Source organism: Xiphophorus couchianus, chromosome 2 (genome assembly GCF_001444195.1).
Source record: "Xiphophorus couchianus chromosome 2, X_couchianus-1.0, whole genome shotgun sequence".
Classification (NCBI taxonomy): domain Eukaryota; kingdom Metazoa; phylum Chordata; class Actinopteri; order Cyprinodontiformes; family Poeciliidae; genus Xiphophorus; species Xiphophorus couchianus.
The window spans coordinates 8,102,133-8,125,761 of record NC_040229.1 but is presented as its reverse complement, the minus strand read 5'-3'; the positions used below and the strand labels follow the sequence as shown (position 1 = coordinate 8,125,761).

The following is a 23,629-nucleotide window of genomic DNA, read 5'->3' as shown; positions in this document are numbered from 1 at the left end:
AACAAATGCACAATTATACAACCGTACATCTTTGAAAAGCAGAAGTGGAGCCTCCTCCACAACCAACAAGAATGCAGAGACTGGTTTCTGGATAGTTAGTTGAAAACAAAACACCTGTCTTTTCCAGCAGTCATTGTACAGAGGTAAAGCTAGCTGACCACATGTGCTGGAATTCTGCTTGGGTTGCCAGGTAACGAAGCTGGGCTCAGCTGAGGTTGCCAGACTTAAACTATCTAAGTTTTTTGAAATGTCTCCTTTTTTCAGACACCAAAAATCATTAACTTATTGCCAAAAAAATATATATATTTTTGTTCTTGTGTTGTTTTTAGAAGCAATTGAAACCCAAATAGAAGTACAAACACGTTCAAAATGTAAATTTTGTCAATAATAATAATGAATGTGACTAAATTGAGCTTACTGCTCCGATTGATATCCAGGATTTTCCTTTATTTTTTATTTAATCAGGTAAACCCCGTTGAGATCTAGATCTCATTTTCAAGAGGGACCTGAGCAAAAAATTTGCAATACATAGCAACCTGGTTACAAGATAAAAACAATTAATACATATGCACAAGTATAAAACAATAAAAACAATTTAAAAACAATGACACTGTTTCATAGAATCTTGTTGCCTATCTTTAAGAACTGCTCGAAATAAGTCCAGTGAAATCATTTCCGACATCTTAAGTTCAGACTGCAACTGATTCCACACTGTGGGGGCCAAACACTGAATGCCTGCTTCCCTTTTTCAGTTCGAAAGCGTGGGACATGCAGAAGAATAATGTTATTGGAGCGAAGAGAACGAAAACTGACAGTTCTTTGTAGGAGAGTGGATAAATATGCTGGGGTTAGACCGAGGATGACTTTTTGAAAAGTGTTTTGCGATGATAAGTTTTGAATTAGAGCTAATATGAATAAACTGAATTGAATTGGTTCTCTTCTTTTTCATTCCTTATCCTGCTGTGTTTTTGATCACTGTCCTGTTGTTGGCCTAGTTTGGACCACAGGTCATCTATCGTACAAATTGCCTCACATTTGGCCTCGCAGGAGGAAGTTCTTGCTGATATGTTTGGTTTTCTCCAACATGGCGCTGAGAATTATGATCAAACATCTTTACTTTCATTAAGATGCACCTAAACTATTCATCTTCTTCTTCAAATAACTTATTCAGATATTTTCTAATTATGCTGTAATAAATGTTACATTCGACCTGCAGAGTCTGAGACGGTTTGTGCATTTCATGCTCTGACCTTGTTGTGAATCTGCTGAGTCGTCCACTTCCAGGAGGATTGGCTGCTGGCCTAAATATTTTCCACTTGTTAAATTTTTTTTTTCTGGGACAGATAGTTGCGCTTACAGCTTTTTCTTGTCTACTGGCACCAACAGTGATGTCATTCTGATGTCTTTAAACTTTGGCAATGTGTTGACACACATTCCATCAGCGCCACCTGAGTGCTAATTCCTCTATATATTTATCCAAACAGCAAGCAACACATTTTGTTGTTCTTCTTTCAAACTGGAATTTTATTTCTTTATTTATTTTGAAATAAACAAACACTATTCCATAACAAATGTGCGCAAAACTTTGTCGATATTCCACTAATGTTGAAAAAACAAAATTTTTCAATTGCGGTGTTTCAAAAATAAATAAGAAACACAGTTAAAATCACAAATGAATATGTTTGTTCAGGGGACAAGGCATTAAAAAACATGCGGCGCCATCATACTCCAACCACTTCCTGTTGTCGTCTTCGTCTTTTCCGCCAGCAGTAACATCCGGTTATTGATCACTTTTTGATACAGCCAAAAAAAACACCTCATCCCATCAAAAAGCTAGAAGGCTTTTTTAAAGTTGGCTATTTCCATTATGCACATTTATTTTCATAATTCCAATTTGCGCAATTGTACAGCCAGTGGAAACAGTTACCTGCTTGACTGATTTTACCAATTATAGAGGAAGTTGCTCCTCGTTTTAATCTAACTTTTTCATTCTCAGTAATAGATTTTAAGAAACAGATACTGAATATGTAATCAACTGAGTACAGTGTGTGTTTGTTACATTTGTTGTTCTGCTGGTGATATCCCAGTTACATTTATTGAAACAGTTATTTTACATCACAACAAACAATAAATTCAGCTTCTATTTGAAGCTGAAAGCTGGAATCATATTTACTCAGACAAAATGCCGAGTTGGCTTCAAATAAATGCTTTAAAATAATCCAAAAAATATAAAATAAACGCAATAAAACTAGTCTGTTCACATCGGGAAATACTGATATGCCAGGACATTTATCCAGAACAAATCGTGTTTGTATTGAATTCAGGTGGAAATCGCTCAGTTTAACCAACAATAAAAGTATAATTTTTGCAGAAAACATTTAAATAATGTTTACTGCAAACATTAAAATACATCATGTATTTTAGAAAATTTTAGAAATATTTCTAAAATACAGGTCCGGTGCTTAAAGCGGATTTTTAAAAATTTATTTATTTTGCTAATGTCCGACTAAGGTAAATTTGATAAATTTTAGCATCCTATTTTCTTTTCCACTTCTCAGTTTTATTTGCTAAAACGATGCAGAAAAAAAAAACACGAATTTTTTCCATCGTACAAAATACTGGACAGAACTACTTTTTCCAACAGAATCTGGTTTCAGGTTGTGTCCATGCCTACCGTGTTTTAATACAGCAACCAGAAGGAGGAGGAACAAAGTAAAAGACGAAAGATTTCTGAACCTGCAGCTGCTGCATTGATCAGTGAGTGACAGTCAAGCAGCTGCAGGCTCGCTGTTTGGTCCATTTGGCTCAATAAGCATTAATGGAATAATAATAATAATAATAAATGGGGCAACAGAGCAACAGTTGAAATACAACTGATTCATTGTGGAATTTAAAGTGATTAAATTATCTGAAATTACAACACAGAAATATGAAAACGTTCCTCATTTTAGAAAATCAGAAGAAAATAAAAGTTTTTCTTTCTCCAAATGTACCTGACAGTACAAACTTTTAATTATTCTGCCAGGAGATTAGAGTAAACTCACCTGATCAGTGTTCCCATCCTCTGTGATTCGTCCATAATTCTCTTTTAATCCCGTTTTTACCCTCCAGATTAATTTGTCCGGACTGTTGGAGTGCGTCAGCCGCTGTTTACGGCGCGCTCCGCGGCAAAGCCATGCTTCAACTGTTGTCTACATGATGTGAACACACAGAGTGGCGCTACTACTGGCTGTGGGGCTGACACACACACTCTCTCTCTCTCTCTCTCTCTCTCTCTCTCTCACTCGCCTCCTCACACACACACACACACAGGAGACAGAGCTGGTGCCTTCAAAATAAAAGCATACGTTTTTTGTTGCATTTATCAAAACAGTAATGACTAATAATAACAATAAGAATAATAACAAATAGAATAATAACATAAGAACAAAACACTGTTAAAAATTTGAAAGACATGGAAATATTCAATTGTTTAACAGTAAAACAAATAATATCTAAACCCAGAATCTTCTCACTTCAAGTGCTACCAACTGTACAACTCTACCACCCACTATAAAAACAATTTAAATAAAATACACTGACCTTTTAAAATCAATCTTGCAATTTGTTATCTGCTTTTGCACGGTTGGAACAATTACCAGTGACATTTAAAATCAGGGATTAGACACTTCGCAAACACAAGTGTCAAAATTGAAAAACTCTCTCCAGCAGATGAATGGTGTTATAAATTTATGTCTTTTACAAAAATTTGATTTGACATTTTAAAAAAGAGCCATTTTTCTCTGTTTGCTGCGATAACTTAAACTAAATCCAGAAAAATAAGTTACGGTAAACTACAAAACCTTAAACAACCTAAATTGGGCTAAAAGAATATGCTAAGCTAACATGAGATAAAGTAAAACAAAATACATTAAGTTCAACTACAATAAATTAAGCTTAGATGAATTAAAATAAGTTTGAACAGGTCTTATAAAATAATCCCCACTACATGTTAAAAAAAATATTATTGTACTTGTATTGGCTTCAGAAAAGTTTTCAAATCAGCACCTGAGCGTTGTTTAACCATGCCAAACCCATAGGGGGCAGTGTAGCGCAAAGCAAAAAACTATTTCAGCCAATCAGATTGCTTCAAAACAACCACGACTTCCTGTTAGGAGTGAAACATGGCGCCAGGAGATTCGTTTGTGTGGACAGAACTACTTTTAAATATTGTATTAGAATATAAAGTTTATAACGCAAAACTATATCGATTGAGAATCGTGTCAAGGCAAGTATGTGAATATATTGGCGCATTGTTTGTCGCAGAATCTCCGATATTCCATGTACACGTACAAACACAAATAAGGAGGGGTGGGGAGGTTGTTTTAATTTCCACTTGGTCTTTTTTTGTTTTTTTACAAGAGTTGGACAACATGGATTTAAAGTTTTATCACGATATTTCCTGATACTATTGTGATAATGACAAAAGTGACGATAAAAACTATTTATTACTTTTTTTGTGGGCAACTTTATGTCTGTGAATGCATGACTACTCTTGAAAAATATTTTCACAATTTGTCACAATAAATGTGTGTATGGAAGGCCAAAATGCATAAAAATGTATTTGTTTTCCCAAATATGCAGCTATGTGTGACTTAGCCCTCAGTTGTTAGCTAGCTCTCCTGATCCAGTTTCTTTGCTGTTGCTACTTTTCTTTAAATCTCTGTTTGGCATAGAATTATTGATCAACACAAATTTGAAAGATTTTAGAAAAAAAACTGAGAAGGAATACAGAAATGAGAGTGAGATCAGGAGCTGACTTGTTCTAGTGTTGAACCCGGTACTACGTATTTCTTCCGTTAAATCCCGACATATGGTCCAAGTTGAACACCATCACTTTTATCATCCATTCAGAAAGTTTGGAACAACATCCAGCCTCAGGATTCAGCCAAAAGAGGGTTGTTATGTCTAAATTATGTGGTACCAGCTGCTGCCAGACACTGCCCATGGTGTTCCATCTGTCAAACACAACATCAGACATGAGATAATTAAAGTGGACCTATTACGTAAAATTCCCTTTTTGCAGGTTTTTGTATGTCCATTTGGATCTCTATGATTTCTAAAAACAACCACAAAAAAAACCAAGCTGTTTTTTGACAATATGTTAATGTTTTCTTGGTGTCTGGAAAATGAAGTGTTTCAAAACCCACCTGATCGTTAAGTCACAATGAACTGGCACTGCGTCGTTACCTAGCAACTCAAGCCCGGCTCCAGGATGTTTGGCCACCTGGTTTTACCACAGTATGCACTGTACAATGGCAACAGTTGTTTTGGTGTTCATTTATCATCCAGAAACCAGTCGCTGCATTCTTGTTGGTTGTGCAGGAGGCCCTACTTCTGCTTTTCAAAGATGTACGGTTGTACGATTGATCAACTGTTTGCATCACCTAACAGTACAAACACCCAGACATTTTTTGGCACTAATGTTTTTTTAAGGCTTTTTGGTCTCTGGAAAATGAGAAATTTCATGATTGTTAAGTAACAGAGGATGCTGCACCGTTGCCCAAGCCAAACCCAGCCTCAATACCTAGCAACCAAAGTGGAGCTCCAGCACATTTAATCAGCTGGTTTTACCGCTGTATTTGCTGCACAATGGCTGCTGGAAAAGACAAGTGTTTTGTTCTTAACTTACCATCCAGAAACCACTCTCTGCATTCTTGTTGGTTGTGCAGGAGGCTCTACTTCTATTTTTCAAAGATGTACAGTTGCATAATTGCACATCTTTGTGTAGCCTTTCTAACGTGCAAGTGTAAACATTGATTTTGATGTTAAATAGGCAAAACTGAGCAGACTAAAATATTATCTAAAAATAAATTTGTGCAAAAATGTAATGAATATGTTTTGTATAGACTGTAGACCTATCCTACGCTAAAGGAAAAGGAAGGATAATAGGTCACCTTGGAGCAGGAATTATCTCAACAATCTGCTTGAAGAGCTGCTTTCTCCGGTTCACACACAGTGTCTGAGTATCAAATATACATCAGAGTAAAGTTAAGTTGATTTCCCGCATTAATCTTCTCCAGTATGTTTCCACTGAGCTCCTGAACTGCTGTCAAAACATCCATTTTAGGACAAAATGGACACCACACAAAGAGGAAAATCTATTACTCAGAACTTTCCTGTGTTTACTTTTGATGTTTTCAGCTGATAGTTTGGCTTTTCTTTACGGTTACCCAGCAGGTGCCCTGAGGCAAGCGATGGAAACTGAGGAATGACCGATGACCGAGCAGAGCAGGCACGCAAATGTACAGTAGGAAGAAATGATTTGGGCCTTTAACTTTCCCCCCAGTGGCCTCCATTATTAATGACTGATGTGTTAAACAGTTGACAGGGCCCTGCAGGGGAGGGAAGAATAATGAGTGTGGCTGCAATCCCAAAAGTCAGAAATGTGAGAAGCCATCCAGTGTCCGTTTCTCCTGAAATGCATCACCGCAGGTCGCCTGCCATTCAGACGTAAACAGAGATGCATTAGCCCAGGCTGCAGATATTCCACATATGCCAAGCGGGAACTTTTAGCTCCAAAAGCGGGCGGCGGCATAGATATGAGTCTGTTCTGAATGTAGGACACATTTCATTTGCTGTACTTCTGTCAAGGTGTAGAAGTTATTGTTATTATGACAAATTATTGCAAATGTACAGAAAATGCTATTAATATGTAAAGCAGTGGTTGTCATTAAGGACATGTTGAGAGAACACGAGGATGACTTTTTTATTTTTATTAAAACTGAAGAGATGTATTTCTGAAGAAATTCGCTGTTTATCTGCACATTCTGCAGATTTTTCATTTAAAAATCAGCTGAATGTGCAAAAAATATTTGCATCTCTTATTTGCTTTAAGAAATACAAATAAACAATTTAAAAAAGAAAAACATTTGGTTGCCTAAAATCAATAATATAGCATTCCCTTGGTGTGCAGATGACCATTTGTATCAAAAAATGCTTCTAATGTGGAAAGTTCAGTCTTTTCTTAACATCAATACAATTTAGGATGAATCTGTTTACATTTTTTTGTTTTAATTAAGAACTGGATAGTAAAAGTTGCTTAATACTTTATTTTATTTACATAACTTGAACCGGGTGAACTAAAACATTACATAATCACAAACAAAGAAAGTTTTTCATCTTAAATCCAAAATGTATTTATTTCTTGTACAATTTCGGATTACTTTCTGCCTTGAGTTTGTTGTTTTCTCAGCAAATCGTCTTCTGGAGTCTGGAGTGATTGATTAATTTAGTGATTAATCAATCACTAACTTGGTTGGCAATTATTTCAATAATCACAATTAACCATTTCAGCACTAACAGGATTAAATTATTTAGGCTTAAATTTGTGTGGTTTGCCTTGTAAATTACTCTTCATAAACTCTTTAGATAAGGTTCTGTGAAAAAAGTTTAGCCTTAAAATCTAAAACAGTCTCCTTAGATGAATTTGACACATTATATGTGTCAATAAGGAAAAGATTAATTGATTAATTAAAACAGAAAATAAATTATAACCTTAAGCAACTTATGTTTTCCCTTTCATGTGGAGCTAATCTCATGAGGTTTTAATTGATCTATTCTCGAGAATACTTAGGCAAAAATGTTTTATTTCATCCCTTACTTCATATATTGATTGTACTATAATTCATCATTACCCCAGTTTGTCTCAAAGGTTTGAAATATTTCGAAATCATAGACAAATTTAATCTCCGAGTGCAATTTAAAACGTTTACTTTGGTTTAAAGTCGTTACTGCCACCTAGTGGCAGAAAACAAAAGAAGCAACTATTCTAAAGATTCCTTAAATGTGAATTCAGAAAAAAAAATTATTGCAAAACAGTTACCACTATTATACTGTTTAGTTATTTTAAACTAAACAGTTTAAAGTACTGTTTAGTTTTTACAGTTACTTTAAACAAATCTCTTCTGTCCAGATTGAATGGTGGATATTGAATATTTGATCTACAGTTCATATTTATAACAACTTAGTTACAGTTCAATTCTGTTCATTGTGGGAACTTCATTAAGCAAGTACAAGTAAAAAGAAGGTAAAAAAATAGCATATACATCTACTCTTAAAAGTACATAGCATAATTATAGCTTAAATATAATCAGAGGTGGGTTGGGTAGAATTACTTCAAGAGTAAAAAAAAGGAATTGGTAAAAAGGCTACTTAGGTACTTAGTAACTGATCAAAACATTAATCAATCAATATTTGACCAAAATATGAAATTATGTGGAAATTTTGATACTTTTTAAAAACCAAAATGAAAATAATTTATATGAATAACTTCATTACAAAATATGCCAAAAGAAAAAAAATTCCAAATTCCAATTTCTTTTATTCTTTTATTGAAAGAAACTGATCTGGAAAATTTTCTTTTGCCATATTTTGTTACCATTTATTACCTACAGTAACGTTATCCTTAAAATAACAAAATTGCCATTTAATTTTATATTTTGGTCAGCCTCATTATGTAATTTTTAAATATTAAATTATTTAAAAATGCAAAATACTTTGTGACTCTAGAGTAATTTTTTGGACGGCTACTTTTTGCGTTTACTTGAGTACAAATATGTTGAAGTAGTGCTACTCTTACTTGAGTACAATTTTTGAGTACTCTGCTCATCTAGGTTCATAATAAAATTACTCAAGTAAAAGTAATAGATACAGTGTAGTAAATATAAAAGTAAACATTTTTCCAAAAGGTTACTCCAGTAACCTTTTGGCACTTATTACCAAAGTCTAAATATAATATAATATAATATAATATAATATAATATAATATAATAACTGATCGTTGATCAGATTTTGTCCGCTGACCTTTGGCTGCTGTCGTGTTGAATGAACTGATCTCAGATCAGCCCTTCCTGTCATCCAGCTAAGTCTGACTCCTCCCCTTCTCCCGCTCCGCTCTGTCGTCTGTGGATGACGCTAAGCTAATGGCCGCTGGTGCTGCACGGTGCGGGCTCATTTATTTTCTCCGCCGCAGCGGCTGAAGTTAAACCGTGAACAAACTGACCGTAGGCCGTTACTTCGGTATCAGTGGGAGGGGGCTGTCGGTATCGCTGCAGTGCTGTCAGTAAAGAGCTCCGGGTCGGCAAGGTGAATGAAAAAAAAATGCTGTTAGTTAGCCGTTAGCCTTTAGCTTAGCTTCAGTTATGCTACATTGTCAACGCAAAGATGGCGAGCGTTGCGCGGCTAAACCGAGACAAAGTTCGTAACTAAGTCTTTAAGCTCGACCGGTTTCATGTTTCTAGCCGTGGAAGAAGTTCGCGGTTCGACCCGGGCAGTTCGGGTTCGGTTAGTCTTCTCTCTGTTCGTCGCCAGGTTCTGGGCCTAAGATAGCTTGACCAGCAGCTATTGTAAGTGTTACCGCTTGTTTTCGCTGCAGGAGATAATGTGTAGCATTCACAGCAATAAAAATGTTTGATTCGGTAAAGTAGGAGGTCCATGTGAGGGTCGAGGTGGTAAACCAGATTCTGTAAATCTGAGCTGGTAAGCCGGGAGCGGTCCTTCATGAAGCTCATCTTTCTATTTGCTGTAATTTTCCAAAAAAGACGTTTTTTCGTCATGTATGATGTAATCAGATTGATATTTATAAAGCTCCAATTTGGTTTTTTTTTTAGCTTAGCCATAGCTTGTTATATAAAAATGTTAAATTAGAGCAACTTATGAAACACTGATCAGCCATAACATCATTGCTATCTGATGTTTATTATACAGAATGTGCCACGAATTTTTAATATTATCAATGAAATTTGGTTTCAAGGTTCTATGTATCTTCCACAGAAATGTTGTGGTCCATATTGTATTGTTTTATCTCTAATGAGCAGAAGATGCACATGCAGGACTCAAGAGTTATCATGCTCTTGCTTTGGGTTGAACATTTAAAACATTCAAGGTTTTTCATAACCTTTTGAAACCTTAAATGGTATGAAACAAACTATTGACACCATTTTGTTTTATCAGAACCAGCAGGGCATTTCATGTCTTTTCTGTATGCTTTTCAGGTCCTGACTGGTGGAAGATGGAAACTTCCCAGAGATAATCTGACCAAGTTATTCTAGTATCTCAGATCTACTTTTTCCATTATTTCAAGATCATTAATCAGGACAGAATGATCACTGAATTTCTGATTTACGACTTTTGTGGCCAAAACAGGCGTGGCTATAACCAGAACCCTGCAGGTGTGGTGCAGTTAGCAGCAGATATTTTAAATCCTGAAAGTTGTATGTTCAGCACAACATACAATATGGGTGCTTGAAATTTCTTGAATTTCAAGTGGGTGTTTTCAAGGTTTAGAAAGTGCTTGATTTCTACATAAAAGCTGCAGAGTTTTGTAATAAAGTGCAATCTAATGTTTGATTAAAAGCATAAATTTGAAAAACATTGTTTACAGTTGGAATCAGATAAAGATGATGAAAAAAAATTTCCTCACTGTCTGGAGTTAAATCAGACAAAAATGTATCTTGTTTCAGTTTAGTTAGAATGACCACAATTATTTCTATTTGCTAAATGCACAAAAAAGGTGTCAGGTGTAAGAGAGACACTACAAAATGTAAAATGTTGCCACATTTTAGTGTACATTGCCATAGAATATCAATACTATCAAAATATATTTTTGGTAGATACAAACTGCCTGCAGACTGGGGAAATCAAACAAGAGCTTCTTTTTAAATAAAATGTAAAATAAATAAAGCATGATGTTGCTCAGAGCAAAGATAATAGAATTAGACTGAATAGATCTGCCATTATAGATCACATTGTCACAGATATCCAATCTAGGACATTTTTCAAAATTCAGAAAAAATACAGGTCAATATCGGATTGTTGCATATATCGGGCACATTCTCACCGATACACAATCTTTATCTTCAGTATTGAGATTGATACAGATATTAATATCTGATTGGTCCACCTCTAGTCTTAAGTCAAATTACGGTTTGTTTTTCTGTACTATACCTCAGATATCCGTATTGGAAATGAAAAAAGTGTATCAGTGCGTCACTAGATGTGATGTTCTGGCTGATCGCTGTTTTTCCTTTTGTTGCGTGGAGTCTGTGAATGTATGACTCATTGATTCACGCTTTCCTCCTCCGGCAGAAACATCCACCATGGATACGCCTGAAAGCCCCACGCAGTCCCCTCAGTCTCCAGAGGAGGAGAAGGGCCTTTCCGACAGTGAGCTGCTGCGCTCTCCCGACGATGACGAGGCTTGCGGCGTCCTCTCAGACAGCGAGTTGCTCCAGGACGAGGACAATGGAGGCCTGATTGAGGAGGAAGATGATGAGGAAGAAGAGTATGAAGATCGAGGAGGAAGATTGGACCTGGAGGACGAGGTTGTCCCTGACTTCGTCTCTGATCCGGAGGACGAGGAGCCTGTTGAGGGGTCGAGGATGGGGTTGGAGGATGAAACCATTGTGTTTATGGATGGTGATGAAGATGATCCAAAAGGGCGAAGGTTGGGTGAGGAAGAGGACGGAGTTCTGGACACGCCGCAGTCTCCGGACCTGGAGCCAGACCAGAGCAAGGAGCGTGCCGAGTCTGAGGAGGACGGCGGTGACGAAGGGTACGGCGACTACAGGGAGGACGCCTCAGCAGAGCGTGATGAAGATAAAACCAGGGCTGAAGAGGAGGTACTGCAAAGAGCCGAAGAGAGGAGAGCGGTTCTGGTGAGGGAGATGAAGGAGGATTCAGCCTCTGTATCCCGGGAGCTGGACGAACACGAACTGGACTACGACGAGGAAGTCCCGGAAGAACAGCTTCCTGCTCAGGATGAGGAGGAGGATGAGGAGGATGCGAAGGCGGAGGGAGGAGAGGAGGATGAGGAGGCGAGCGAAGAGAAGAACAATAAGAAAAGGGAGAAGAAGCCGATTCTTCCTCCTTCTCCAGCGGACAACGAGTCCAAGAGGCCGGAAAGCTCCAAAGGGACAGAGAGACTCCGGAGAGATTCGTTCAGAGACCGGAAGAAAGACGAAGACGATGGAGAGATCGACGAAGGAGAGATTGATGTAAGTGATCGTAGTTCGATTGCTTATGTCTGCTGAAGGGCTAGAGCTTTGGATTACAGATGAATAGGCAAGGATAGTAACTTGTTACATAAACGTGAGTAACTCTTTGGGGAAAAAATTACTTTTATTAATAATATTACTACACGGGCGTCCCGTGGTGGCGTAGGGGTTAGCGCGACCCAAGTTTGGAGGCCTTGAGTCCTCGACGCGAGTTCGACTCCCGGACCCGGCGACATTTGCCGCATGTCTTCCCACCTTTCCTTCCCCCTTTCCTGTCAGCCTACTTTGAAAAAAGAAGGGACACTAGAGCCCACAAAAAGGCCCCCTGGCGGGGTATAAAAAAATAATAATAATATTACTACCTCACATTTTACTTTTATTTGAGTAATTTTAATATGAAGTATCTCTACTCTTGAGTAAAGTTTCTGGATTCTCTACCCACTGACTGAAAAACAAACATGTTTTAACCAAAAATTCACTAAACGCCTGCAGTTCCTTAAATAAGTTTTATATCGACAGAAATTGATTTAGAAACATGTTGAGGGTTTTGGTTTTTTTCCCTGATTTTGTAATTAAGTTATTTATATTCATTCTTTAAATTTATGTTCTTTAAAAATGTCTAAATTTCCACATAGTTTTATATTTTATTTATGGATGGAACAATAAGAAAATTTGGGCTGATATTAATATTAATATTTCTGCTATGGTCAATAACCAATATTTATCAGTAATATATCTTACTGCCATTTCAAAATGTTTGGGGGAAAAATAACAACCAGAAACAGATTACAAATAAATGTCAGTTGTTTGTTTTGGCCCAGATTTATTTATCGGTGTAAGAATTTGTTTTTTCTGTGTGTTAATTTAGTTTCTGATTGCTCCCAGCTGTGTCTCGTGTTCCCTGATTACCTCTTCAGGGTTTCCCCCAGAAATCTTGCAAAGCCCGGAGGTCGGGGAACCGAGACGGCCCACCAGCCATCCACCGTGTTTTTGTATTCAAAGATCTTAAGTTGACAGGAAAAGTAAAAATATTACTGGATAATTATAATTTATGGGAAGACATCGCCGGTGAAACGCTATTTAAACCCACAACTAGTCTTAAAATCAACAAATCAAAAAATACAATTAAATTGAAAATCAATTATTTGCACTTCTGTTTAATCCAAGTTAAGTCAGAGGCTCCATCAGGGCTTCAGGTGCCCCTTAAATGTTAATATTTTTACACAGAATACAGATACATGAGTAAAATGTTTGGGTTCTCTGTAGATTACAGATAGAAGACAGCTGTTTGTAAGCGAAAAACATATTCAGTCCAAGTTCTTCCCAGAGATGCACTAATGAAATCGCAGCAAATTTTTCTAGCATGAGAAACAATCAATCAAGTTTATTTGTGTTGCACATTTCAGCAACAAGGCAGTTCAAAGTGCTTTACACCATAAACGCACCAAAATACAAAGTCATGAAACCAGTGAATATTAAATTAAAAAAAAAATAATTTTAATGTTTCATTTATTATGTTTCAAAGCAACTCCAAACAGCTTGGTGTTTAGAATAGTTTTAAAGGAACTCAGTGTTTTGGCTGTTTTGGAGTTTTATGGAAGTTTGTTCCAGATTTGTGATACATAGAAGCTGAATGCTGTTTCCCCAAGTTTGATTGATACAACAAAAGCACATCTTTAATGTATTGTGGTACTACGATTTATAAACGAACAGTATTTTAAAGTCTTTTAATGCTCTGATTAGAGATGCTACTATTATGTTACTATTGTTTGTGACTTAACGGCCATAATGATGCAGTAGCATCACAATCACAGGTACGTAGCAGATGAAGGCTGCATTTTTTCTGTTATGTAAATGGGTCTTACAGTTTATTTCTCGGTTAAATTTAAAACTGATGTGTGTAACTTATATTAAAAAAATGTTTTTTTACATATTTCTTGAAACTGTCACCATGTTGTAACACATAATAAAGTTGGCCGATAGGATGAATTTATTGATCATATTATACTTGAAATTGGTTTCAAAATAACAATATAATCATTGCGGTGAGGAAATTTTACTGAAAGGAGAAGCTACATCAACATTTCACCCGTCTCTGAACCCGAAGTGTCGTCTTGCCTTTGTGGCTTGATCTGATATATGGGATGATGGTTTGAAGCTCTGATTAAAGTAATTTATGTGAGATCAGAATTGATTCTCTTGTTCTGGTTGCAGGATGATGACCTGGAAGAAGGAGAGGTCAAGGATCCATCTGACAGGAAGATCAGGCCACGCCCCATCTGCAGGTTCTTTATTAAAGGTACTGTAAAGCATATTTTATTTCTTTATTTAGAAAACATCTTTGTTTACAAAGTAGATGGAATATGAAAAAGTATGCCAAGAGTGTAGGCTTCTATAGTAAATACATAATATTCAATAACCTACAACATTGTTATGTTATTACAGCTTTTCTGTTTGTACTCTTGGGAATAGCTGATAAATATAGTTCAATTTCCTTAACCAAATCTGTAAAAAAAAAGGATGAAGATGATGAAAATTTACATTTGTGAATATGAAGTTTGCCAAATATTGATCTGGAAAAAATGAAGATCAGTTTCTCTGATTTTACTTTTTATAGATGCATATTTTAGTAAAATGAACATTGTTCTTTTATTCTATGAACTACTGACAACATGTCTCCGAAATTCCAAGCGAAAATTTAGTATTTGCAGAAAATGAGAAATTGTAAAATAACGAAAAAGATGCAGCGCTTTCAGACCTCAAATAATGCAAAGAAAACAAGTTCATATTCATTTAGAAACAACAATACTAATGTTTTAACTCAGGAAGAGTTTGGAAATCAATCTTTGGTGGAATAACCAAGAGGTTTTCAATGGGGTTCAGTGCAGTGGACTCTTAATTTTTCCAGAGCTGCTTAAACTCAGGTTGTGGTGGATGTTTGAGTTGTTGTCCAGCAGAGGGAGCCGTTGAGCCGCAGAACTTCACATATTTAAATCTGTAACTCGGTGATATCTGAGCTGCATTTTAATCTGATCTACTCAATAAATGTAAATGTAAAACTTTGACAAATGTTCGGCAAAAATTCCATCCAGGGTTAAAACTCAAATTTACTGAAACTAATAAAATGCTGGAAACTGATAGTCACACTTCAGTCTACATAAATGTAGAAATAATTCACTTACTGACCTGTATGAGTGCCATAACACTAACATAGATGCTTTTCTTTTCAGTGATGATTCATCTTACAGATTAAGATTGACACATAAACCATAAAGTTGTTAATATGTGGCAGGAAAATTTAACTTTATATTAGAAAACGGCTGAACAAAAGACATGGATTGTGGCTTTTACATTAACAACAAGTTTGAAGACCAAAAAGGTAAAAGTTAAACCTAAAATGCTAGTTTTGTACAATTTTTTTCCATGTTGCAGATTTTCTTAATTCAAATATTTCAAACATAAATTTATTGCAGAGCTTTGCAATTTAAGGATTCTCAACACTAGTTTGGGTAAAATCTGGAGACACTGATGCGAACATTTAGAGCCGATGTTAATATTTTCAGTAAGCTTGATAATCCTCTGAAGAATTTGTATTGTTAATATAACCAGACATACTTCTGGAAAAGGGTACAAAACTTTTTTTTCTACAGTAACTGCTGTTTTTTGTACTTTTGTGTAAAGAGTAAACTGGCTGTAAAGCACTACTGTTGCAGTTTAAGAAAAATGAAAAAAATCTACAAGTATATCTCAAAAATATTAAAGGTAATGAAAATATTTAAAACTTTTGCTCATTTCCAAAAGTGAAACTTCTAAATTACATAGATCCATGTATAGGAGGTGTGTGTAGCAAATCTTCATATTCTGACTCCTCTCTTCATGAAACTCCCTCAGATTCTTGGATGGATTTGACTTGATCCCACAGTTTTTCCTTTCACTCAACCTTCTATGAATATCCACTGACTTTTTTTAAATGTAATTTTCTCAAGCACTCAACTGGGTTTTCAGCTTATTTGTAAAACACATTTCAGCAATGAAGCAGTTCAAAGTGCTTTAAATCGTGAAGACATAAAAATATCAAACACATTGCTACAATTATCAATTTACATCACATATGGTGATCAATTTTCCATTTATTATGGTTCAAAAGCAACCCCGAACAGGTGGGCTTCTGATTTAAAAGGACTCAGTGTTTCGGCTGTTTATCTGTAATTCATAATCATCAAGATTAAAAGGATTTTTTAATTTAATTTAGCTGTATTTTTATATGAATTCTGATTAACCAGAAATTCCGTCATGTTTTCTTCAGGAAACTGTACATGGGGAATGAACTGCAGGTTCATCCACCCAGGAGTCAACGACAAGGGCAACTACTCTCTCATCACCAAGCCAGACCCTTTCTCTCCGAACGGTGCGCCCCCTGGTGCACCGCTGCCTCTTCTGCCCAACAACCCCTGGGTGAGAAACTCGACATCAGGGCTGTCCATAGTGCCAACAAATTAGAAAACGACAGATGATCAAAAAAAAAAAGCACAACTCGGTTAACAACCTGAAATCTGTAGATGAAGGTAGTCCTTTTTTAGTGTACTCCACCACAGAAAAGGAAAAAATAACGCAGAAAAACAAAGATCGTTCTTTTTCTCGCTCTCTGTTTTGACTGTCCTACACACAGGGTTGTTGCCATAGCAACCGGCATCAATCTATCAGGATTGAACACAGAAAAACGCTTAAACATTTCCCACATTAAGACCAGAACATTCAGTTACAGTTTTATGTTTTTAGGTTTGGTGTTTATTTTGCGATTATTAATTATTGACCGACTGGCAGAGTTCATGTGGGTGTGGGTCGCCTTTTCCCCCCCGTTTTTTTAAAATTGAACTGAAACGCACCAAATTCTGCAACACAACTACATGCTCCGATTGTCAAAGTCAAGCTAGCGTAACCAACCCACTTCGCTCTCTCTCGCTCTTTTGTTTTATTTGAATTTTTTTTCCAGCCTTTTTCTGTAGTTGTTGCAGTCTTGATAATTACTAGCAGAACACTTTTTCTTTTATGTATCAGACATACATTTAAGATTTAGCGCATTATGTTGACATCTTTACAGCTAACACCAATGCTAGTCACTGTCAGGAGCAGTTTGTTGCATGTGTGACGTCACGCTGCAATGTATCTATACAAATTTTATAAAAGTTTAGATCTTTGTTGAGATCTATGTTTTAGTTTAATAACTAAAATAATGCTGTTAGTTTTAGATAGCAGCAGTATATAAAATTATCCAGTTTGGACACCACTGGTCTACATGAATATGAGCAGGAAGGTTGTGGTTGCTTGTCAATTAAGGGACTGATTTCTGGGATTCCCTATCCGGAAAAGTTGACGGTAGTTTTCCGTGTTGCAGGCCGCTCCTGTGGTGGAGGAACTCCCTCCTCCGCCGCCCCCGGAGGAGCCTCCCGTGGAGAGCGCCTGGGAGAGAGGTCTCAGGCACGCCAAAGAGGTAAACGCCGCCACTGTGTTTCATGCAAATCAGCCCCAGTTTGTGCCACAAGTTTATGTAAACTTGAATCAATGGGTTGTTTGCTCAATAGATTATGCAACACCAAATGGAAGGATGTGCAAATTCTTAGCTGTGCTCTCATCTTTTCCATTTTTCAGTTTTGAATGTGTTTCTCTTTTACATGAATCTCCTAAGTATAAAAACAAATATTTTGTACTCTAACTTTGTTTTGTAAACGTTTCTTATAGCAAGTGGAAAAATGTTGAAATCTGGCTGTAGTAATTGTTTACTATCTTGCTTAGCATCGTCCAGGCATCCTTAAAAACATTACATTTATTTAAATAAATTCAACTTGGCCTGAAATGTGTTAATCATAGGTCTTAAATGAAGTCGTCTCTAACATATATTCTTGTATATGTTAGGGCTGAAATGATTAATTATGATGATTTAATTATTAAAATTATAGTCAACCAATTTATTAATGGATTAAGACTTTTTTTAAAAAGGCAATTTTGTTCAAAAACAACATGTACCATGTAACACTGCACCAAAATACATACTTTTTTCAGTTAAGATGGCGAAAACAAAATCTACTCAAGTGCCAGGTTTAACTTCACCTGGTTCAAATTGTGTAAAAAAATTTATGTGCAATTGCTAATCGATGAATCCAAAAAATAATACACATTAACCCTACTTTTTATTGTTGTGAAGTGCTGTGAACAGAAAATTTTCACATGCAGATGTTAGAAGTATTTTTTGCATTCACAAATAAATAAGAATACGCAAAAGTTATGTTATTGCATTTTAGGGAATATATATTTGTTACGACCCGGCTCGGATGGCCGCAACAAAAAGTAGGGAGGACACGGCAAACCCAACGGTTTTTAACCCCTTGCGAGGCATTTATTAAAAAACACAAGGTGTCAGCGCCGCCTCTGAGTCCGGATCTCATCTGCTTCTGTTGTCAGCCAGCCACACACACCGATTGATGGAACGGCGCTCCTTATATACCATCCAGGTCTGGGAGGCACCTCCCACAATCAAGGACCTAATGGAAAAGCAGCCTGCACTATACAGCACACACATAGGACAGCACCGCAGGGGCGTCACACCCCCGTCCATAAAGAAGCAGGTTCCTATATAGAACCCTGCGCCAACCTAAATTCACCACAAGTGTAAAGCAAACCCAGCCACCATTAACATGTTGCTCTTTCCCACATATTATACTTAGCCAAGTTGATGTTTAATGTACAGGTTCTTTCCTCAGTTCACTCTCCAGACCAGCAACTGGTGCACTCAGAAGCTCTTTTAAGGAAAAGAGAAAGGGAACAGGAAGAAAAACAGGCACAAAAAGCAAACATGCTACAAAAGTGGAGCGCGGGATAACGCATCGGCCATGACATTGTCTTTTCCTTTAATGTAATGAATATCCAGGTTGTAGGACTGCAGGAACAATGACCAGCGAATCAAACGCTGATTTGGACATTTCAGTGATGACAGGAACGTCAGCGGATTATGATCTTTAAACACCACGATGTTAGCGCCACCACTTAAATAAACATCAAAATGTTTCAGGGCTAAGATCAAAGCAAACGTCTCCTTCTCAATCACAGAGTAGTTCAACTGATGCTTATTGAACTTTTTTGAAAAATAACTCACCGGCCTGCCAATACCCAGGTCATCAGTCTGTGTAAGGACAGCTCCAGCACCCACGTGACTGACGTCCACGTAGAGCTGGAAAGGATGTTTAACACTAGAATGGCTGGAGTTGGGCCATTTGGACATATACCTATTCAGGCTAGAGATAGTCCAACTGGCCTGAGGATTTTATCTAGCAGGTGCTTTTGTTCAGTAAATAGGGCCATTACCTAGGCCAAGTACCCTGGTAATGGCCTCAACGCATCTCACAGTTGCACAATTGTTCCTTAGACTTCGACTTCGACTTAGACTGACTTTGTTGTCATTTTCAATGCACAGGGTGTATACAGAACGAAATTTCGTTGCATACGGCTCAGGATAATGTTTGAGGTTCCAATGTTGTGAGTAAAATAAAATACAGTATAAAATATGAATATAAATCTAAATATAAAATATAAAGTGCAGGACTGACAGTAAAATAGAAGTTATTTAGCTCTGTACATGTGCAAGGTATAAAGTGGAGACCAGTTTTTGAGTGCAGTCCAGTTAAGAGCTCAGCAGTCTGATGGCAAGTGGGAAAAAGCTGTTTCGGAACCAGGTGGACCTGCACCGGATGCTGCAGAACCTCTTTCCAGAGGGCAGCAGGGAGAACAGTCCATGGTGGGGGTGTGAGGGGTCACTGATGATGTTTCGGCCTCAGGACACGCATCCTGCATCGATGGTTGACCTGACACTTCGCCCTTTTGCCTGATCTGGGTGTGGAAGGTTGTTGCCGAAGCAGTTTCTCCTTGTGTGCCTTCTTCTCACTCACATGAGAGTTACCGAACTCTTTTGCAAGCTCAACCAGGAAGTCCACCCGTCTCTCCTGCACCCCAATGCATGCCTGATAAAGCACATGTGCATTCAGTGCTGCCATGTCAATCATGTTTGCCAGGTTTGCTGACCAGCTGTCACATAGTGATGGAACCTTGGTCACCCCCCGCAAGATTATGACTGAAATAAATGCCATTAGTTCTTGTGAACTAAATAGGTGAAGCAGTCACCTATTTATCCTCCACAGCACAAAAGGCTGCATGCAAATTTGCATGTGCTAAGTCTCACAGATTTCTTTTGCTTACACTTTTTGCATGATTTTTTTTGAGGTGGATCAACACAATTAATTTGGTTAGTTTATTTCTAAACTGTCATGTTATACCCTCTTAGCTTTATTTCAAAGAGAAACATTACTAATTTCTTTTAGAAAAACCTTTGCATATTTTTTGAAACAGATTGTATGTTTTGCAAACTCTATGTACATTCGGCAAAATGACCTGGATAATGCAGCACAACATCATGGATCAGCTGCAAAAGGTCACATCTCTCCAAAAACACTTCATGTATGCTTCAAAACTAAACTGAAGAGCACTACCTACAGGAGATCTGATCTCCTGTAGGTATCATAGATACCCACCCCCAACATGGACTATTCACATTCCTACATTCTGGCCTGACGGTCAACGGCCACATTTACAATTGAAGAAGAATGCTAATTTGAGCCATCAGAGTCGTCAGGGTGGACTCAGGGCCTTTTGGCCCTGTTCAGCCATTCTAGGGAGAAATCAAAAACCCAGCCATTCTAGTTAAGACGTGGTGCAGCCAATACAGGAGCAGCACAGAGGAGCCTTTTCACCTGCTCAAAAGCCTGTTGACAAAGGGTAGACCACTCAAACTTTACGTCTTTGCGCAGCAAATTTGTCAGCGGCACCACCACAGATGAGAAGTTTCGACAAAAACATCTGTAATATCCCACCAGCCCAAGAAAACGCATTAGCTTCTTCTTTGTAGCAGGAACAGGAAACTGCTCTACCGCCTGAACCTTTGCTGCAACAGGGCGGACCTCACCTTGGCCAACCACACGACCTAAATAGGTAACAGTCGCCCTTCCAAACTCGCATTTGGCCAGGTTGACCGTTAACCTCGCCCCCGCCAAACGAGTGAAAAGCTCCCGGATGCGCTCCACGTGCTCTTCCCACGTGTTGGAGTACACCACCACGTCATCCAAGTAAACCGCACAACCAGTCATGTCACCAACCACTCTGTTCATTAGTCTTTGAAACGTCGCCGGCGCATTTCTCAGACCAAACGGCATTACAGTATAAGAATACAAGCCTGTAGGTGTAACAAACGCCGACACTTCACGTGCGTGCTTTGTCAACGGCACCTGCCAGTAACCTTTTAAGAGATCAAATTTACTGACAAAGTTAGCAGAACCCACCTGGTCAACACAATCATCCATTCTCGGTAATGGGAAACAATCTGGTTTTGTAACAGCGTTAAGCTTGCGAAAATCCGAGCAGAAACGCGGAGTGTTATCAGACTTGGGGACCAGAATACAAGGTGATGCCCAACTGGACATACTGGGTTCTGCAATCCCATTACGAAGCATGTAATCCACTTCAGCAGCCAAGCGTTCGCGCTTCTCCAGATTCACCCTGTAAAATCGTTGCTTTATTGGTGTAGAGTCTCCCACATCCACATCGTGTTCAATCAAATGTGTACGACCTGGCGTGTCCGAAAATAGGCATGGAAATTCTCTTATCAGCTCTGCTAACTGTATAGCACGACCTGCAGGTAAGTGAGCCAACAACGTGTCCAACTTACTCAAAGTTTCGGAGTTTTCAAGACGCCCATGAATCAGGGAGCTGTCCAACCCATCCGTGTCACCGTCATCCCCCACAGGTGACAGTGCGCTGTCCGTGGTGCTGAAAGTCTCGCTCCTCCCAGCAAGGTTGTCTACGGCAGGCGTGGCAACATTACACTGTGGCTGAAATAAATCAACATCACGAGCATAATATGGTTTTAATATGTTGACATGACACAACTGGGATTTCTTTCTCCGCTCTGGCATAGATATTAGATAATTCTGATCGGAAACCCGCTCCAGAACTGTATACGGACCAGTGAATTTCGCCTGAAACAGAGAAGTCACAACTGGACACAAAGCCAACACTTGATCACCCGGCAGAAATGTGCGCGCCTCAGCACGCCGATCAAACAAGCTTTTCATTTTTTTCTGCGCCACAGTCAATTTCTCCTTAACGAGTTCCCGTGCCAAATACAAGCGTCTTCTGAAACCATTAACATAATCCACCAGGTTTTTCGGTGGAGCAGGCTCTTTCAACCCGTCCGCCACCACAGCCAACGGTGTGCGCAAAAACCAGTTCATTTGGGCTAAACCCGGTGCTTTCCTGGGTTACCTCCCTGGCGGCCAGCATTAGCCAAGGCAATCCTTCCTCCCAGTCACCCGCCAGTTCTGTACAGTAAGCGCGCAGGAGAGACTTCAGAGACTGGTGGAAGCGCTCCAAGGCCCCCTGACTTTCTGGATGATATGCTGTCGCTTTACTATGTCGCACCCGTAGCTGTTTCAGAACCTGACTGAACAAATGAGATGAAAAATTAGTTCCTTGGTCAGACTGTATTACTTTAGGGGTGCCAAACACCGAAAAGAACTAAGTGAGTGCACGTACAACTGACCTAGCAGTAATTGTACGCAACGGATAAGCTACTGGATAACGTGTAGTTTGACACATCACAGTGGGCAGATATGATGACCCAGCCTTTGAGCGGGGTAACGGGCCCACGCAGTCAATTATCAAATGCTCAAATGGCTCAGATGAGGCAACAATTGGGCTTAAAGGAAACGGTTTCAAAACCTGATTAGGCTTGGCAATGAGCTGACAAACATGACACATTTTAACATAAGACGAAACGTCCTTTTTAAAACGCGGCCAGAAAAAATGTCTCAGAACCCGGTCATACGTCTTGCGTACACCAGAATGGCCAGACTCGTCATGAGCAACTTTTAACACTGCTGAGCGGAGTTTACTGGGAACCACTACCTGAAACACCGGCTCACCCACAATGTCAGCATGTAGTGACCATTTCCTCACCAACAACGCGTCCTGCAGGAAGTATCCACATGCACAGTCCGTTATTTCACTCAGCGGGGGCACCTCATCGAAAAGAGTCTTCAAAGAAACATCGGCTTGCTGCTCCGCCGTGAACTCACTGCAAGACGGAGACATAGGAAAACTGGACAAAAGCAAATTAATTTTAATCGTACATTTCTCCTCTTTCCCGCTCTGCACGCGCGCCATGGCCCGAGTAACTGCACATGCGGTAAATGCATCTGAGAATTCCCTGTGAGTCTCATCAATCTGAGAAATGACTCGCTCAACTGGCTCCGACGTAACCAGTCCATCCCATGGCACAGTGTCCGCCCACAAACGCGTTCCAGCTAAACCGTTACCCAAAATCACAGAGACTCCGTCAATTGGCAAAGCAGGGCGCACAGCTAATTGTGCGACACCAGTAAATAGTTCGCACTCGAGAGACACTTCATGTAATGGAACAAACATTACGTTTAATCCCTTTCCCCGAATCGGAACACAGGCACCTGTCTCAGACTCTGCCAAGAACGGCAACA

General features: G+C 38.5%; 2 protein-coding genes across 7 annotated transcripts in view; one reads left to right on the top strand and one right to left on the bottom strand.

Moving 5' to 3' along the window:
* The window catches only part of trhr2 (thyrotropin releasing hormone receptor 2), a 39,580-nt gene extending 36,371 nt beyond the window's left edge, over nt 1-3,209 (bottom strand). Inside the window, exon 1 of the mRNA XM_028003867.1 lies at nt 3,045-3,209. The gene's annotated coding sequence lies outside the window, so the exon portion shown is untranslated. The remainder of the gene's footprint in view (nt 1-3,044) is intronic.
* Nucleotides 3,210-8,925: 5,716 nt separating this feature from the next.
* Nucleotides 8,926-23,629, top strand: part of zc3h18 (zinc finger CCCH-type containing 18) — a 50,205-nt gene continuing 35,501 nt past the window's right edge. For 2 of the 6 annotated variants that reach the window (XM_028003769.1, XM_028003740.1), the window contains exons 1-5: nt 8,927-9,126; nt 11,125-12,035; nt 14,250-14,334; nt 16,342-16,490; nt 17,431-17,526. In XM_028003769.1, coding sequence (XP_027859570.1) covers nt 11,139-12,035; nt 14,250-14,334; nt 16,342-16,490; nt 17,431-17,526 — 1,227 coding nt within the window. In that variant the 5' untranslated portion in view covers nt 8,927-9,126; nt 11,125-11,138. Of the gene's footprint in view, nt 9,387-11,124; nt 12,036-14,249; nt 14,335-16,341; nt 16,491-17,430; nt 17,527-23,629 lie in introns of all 6 variants that reach the window. The other 4 variants (XM_028003776.1, XM_028003758.1, XM_028003764.1 and 1 more) reach the window with 4 other exon arrangements.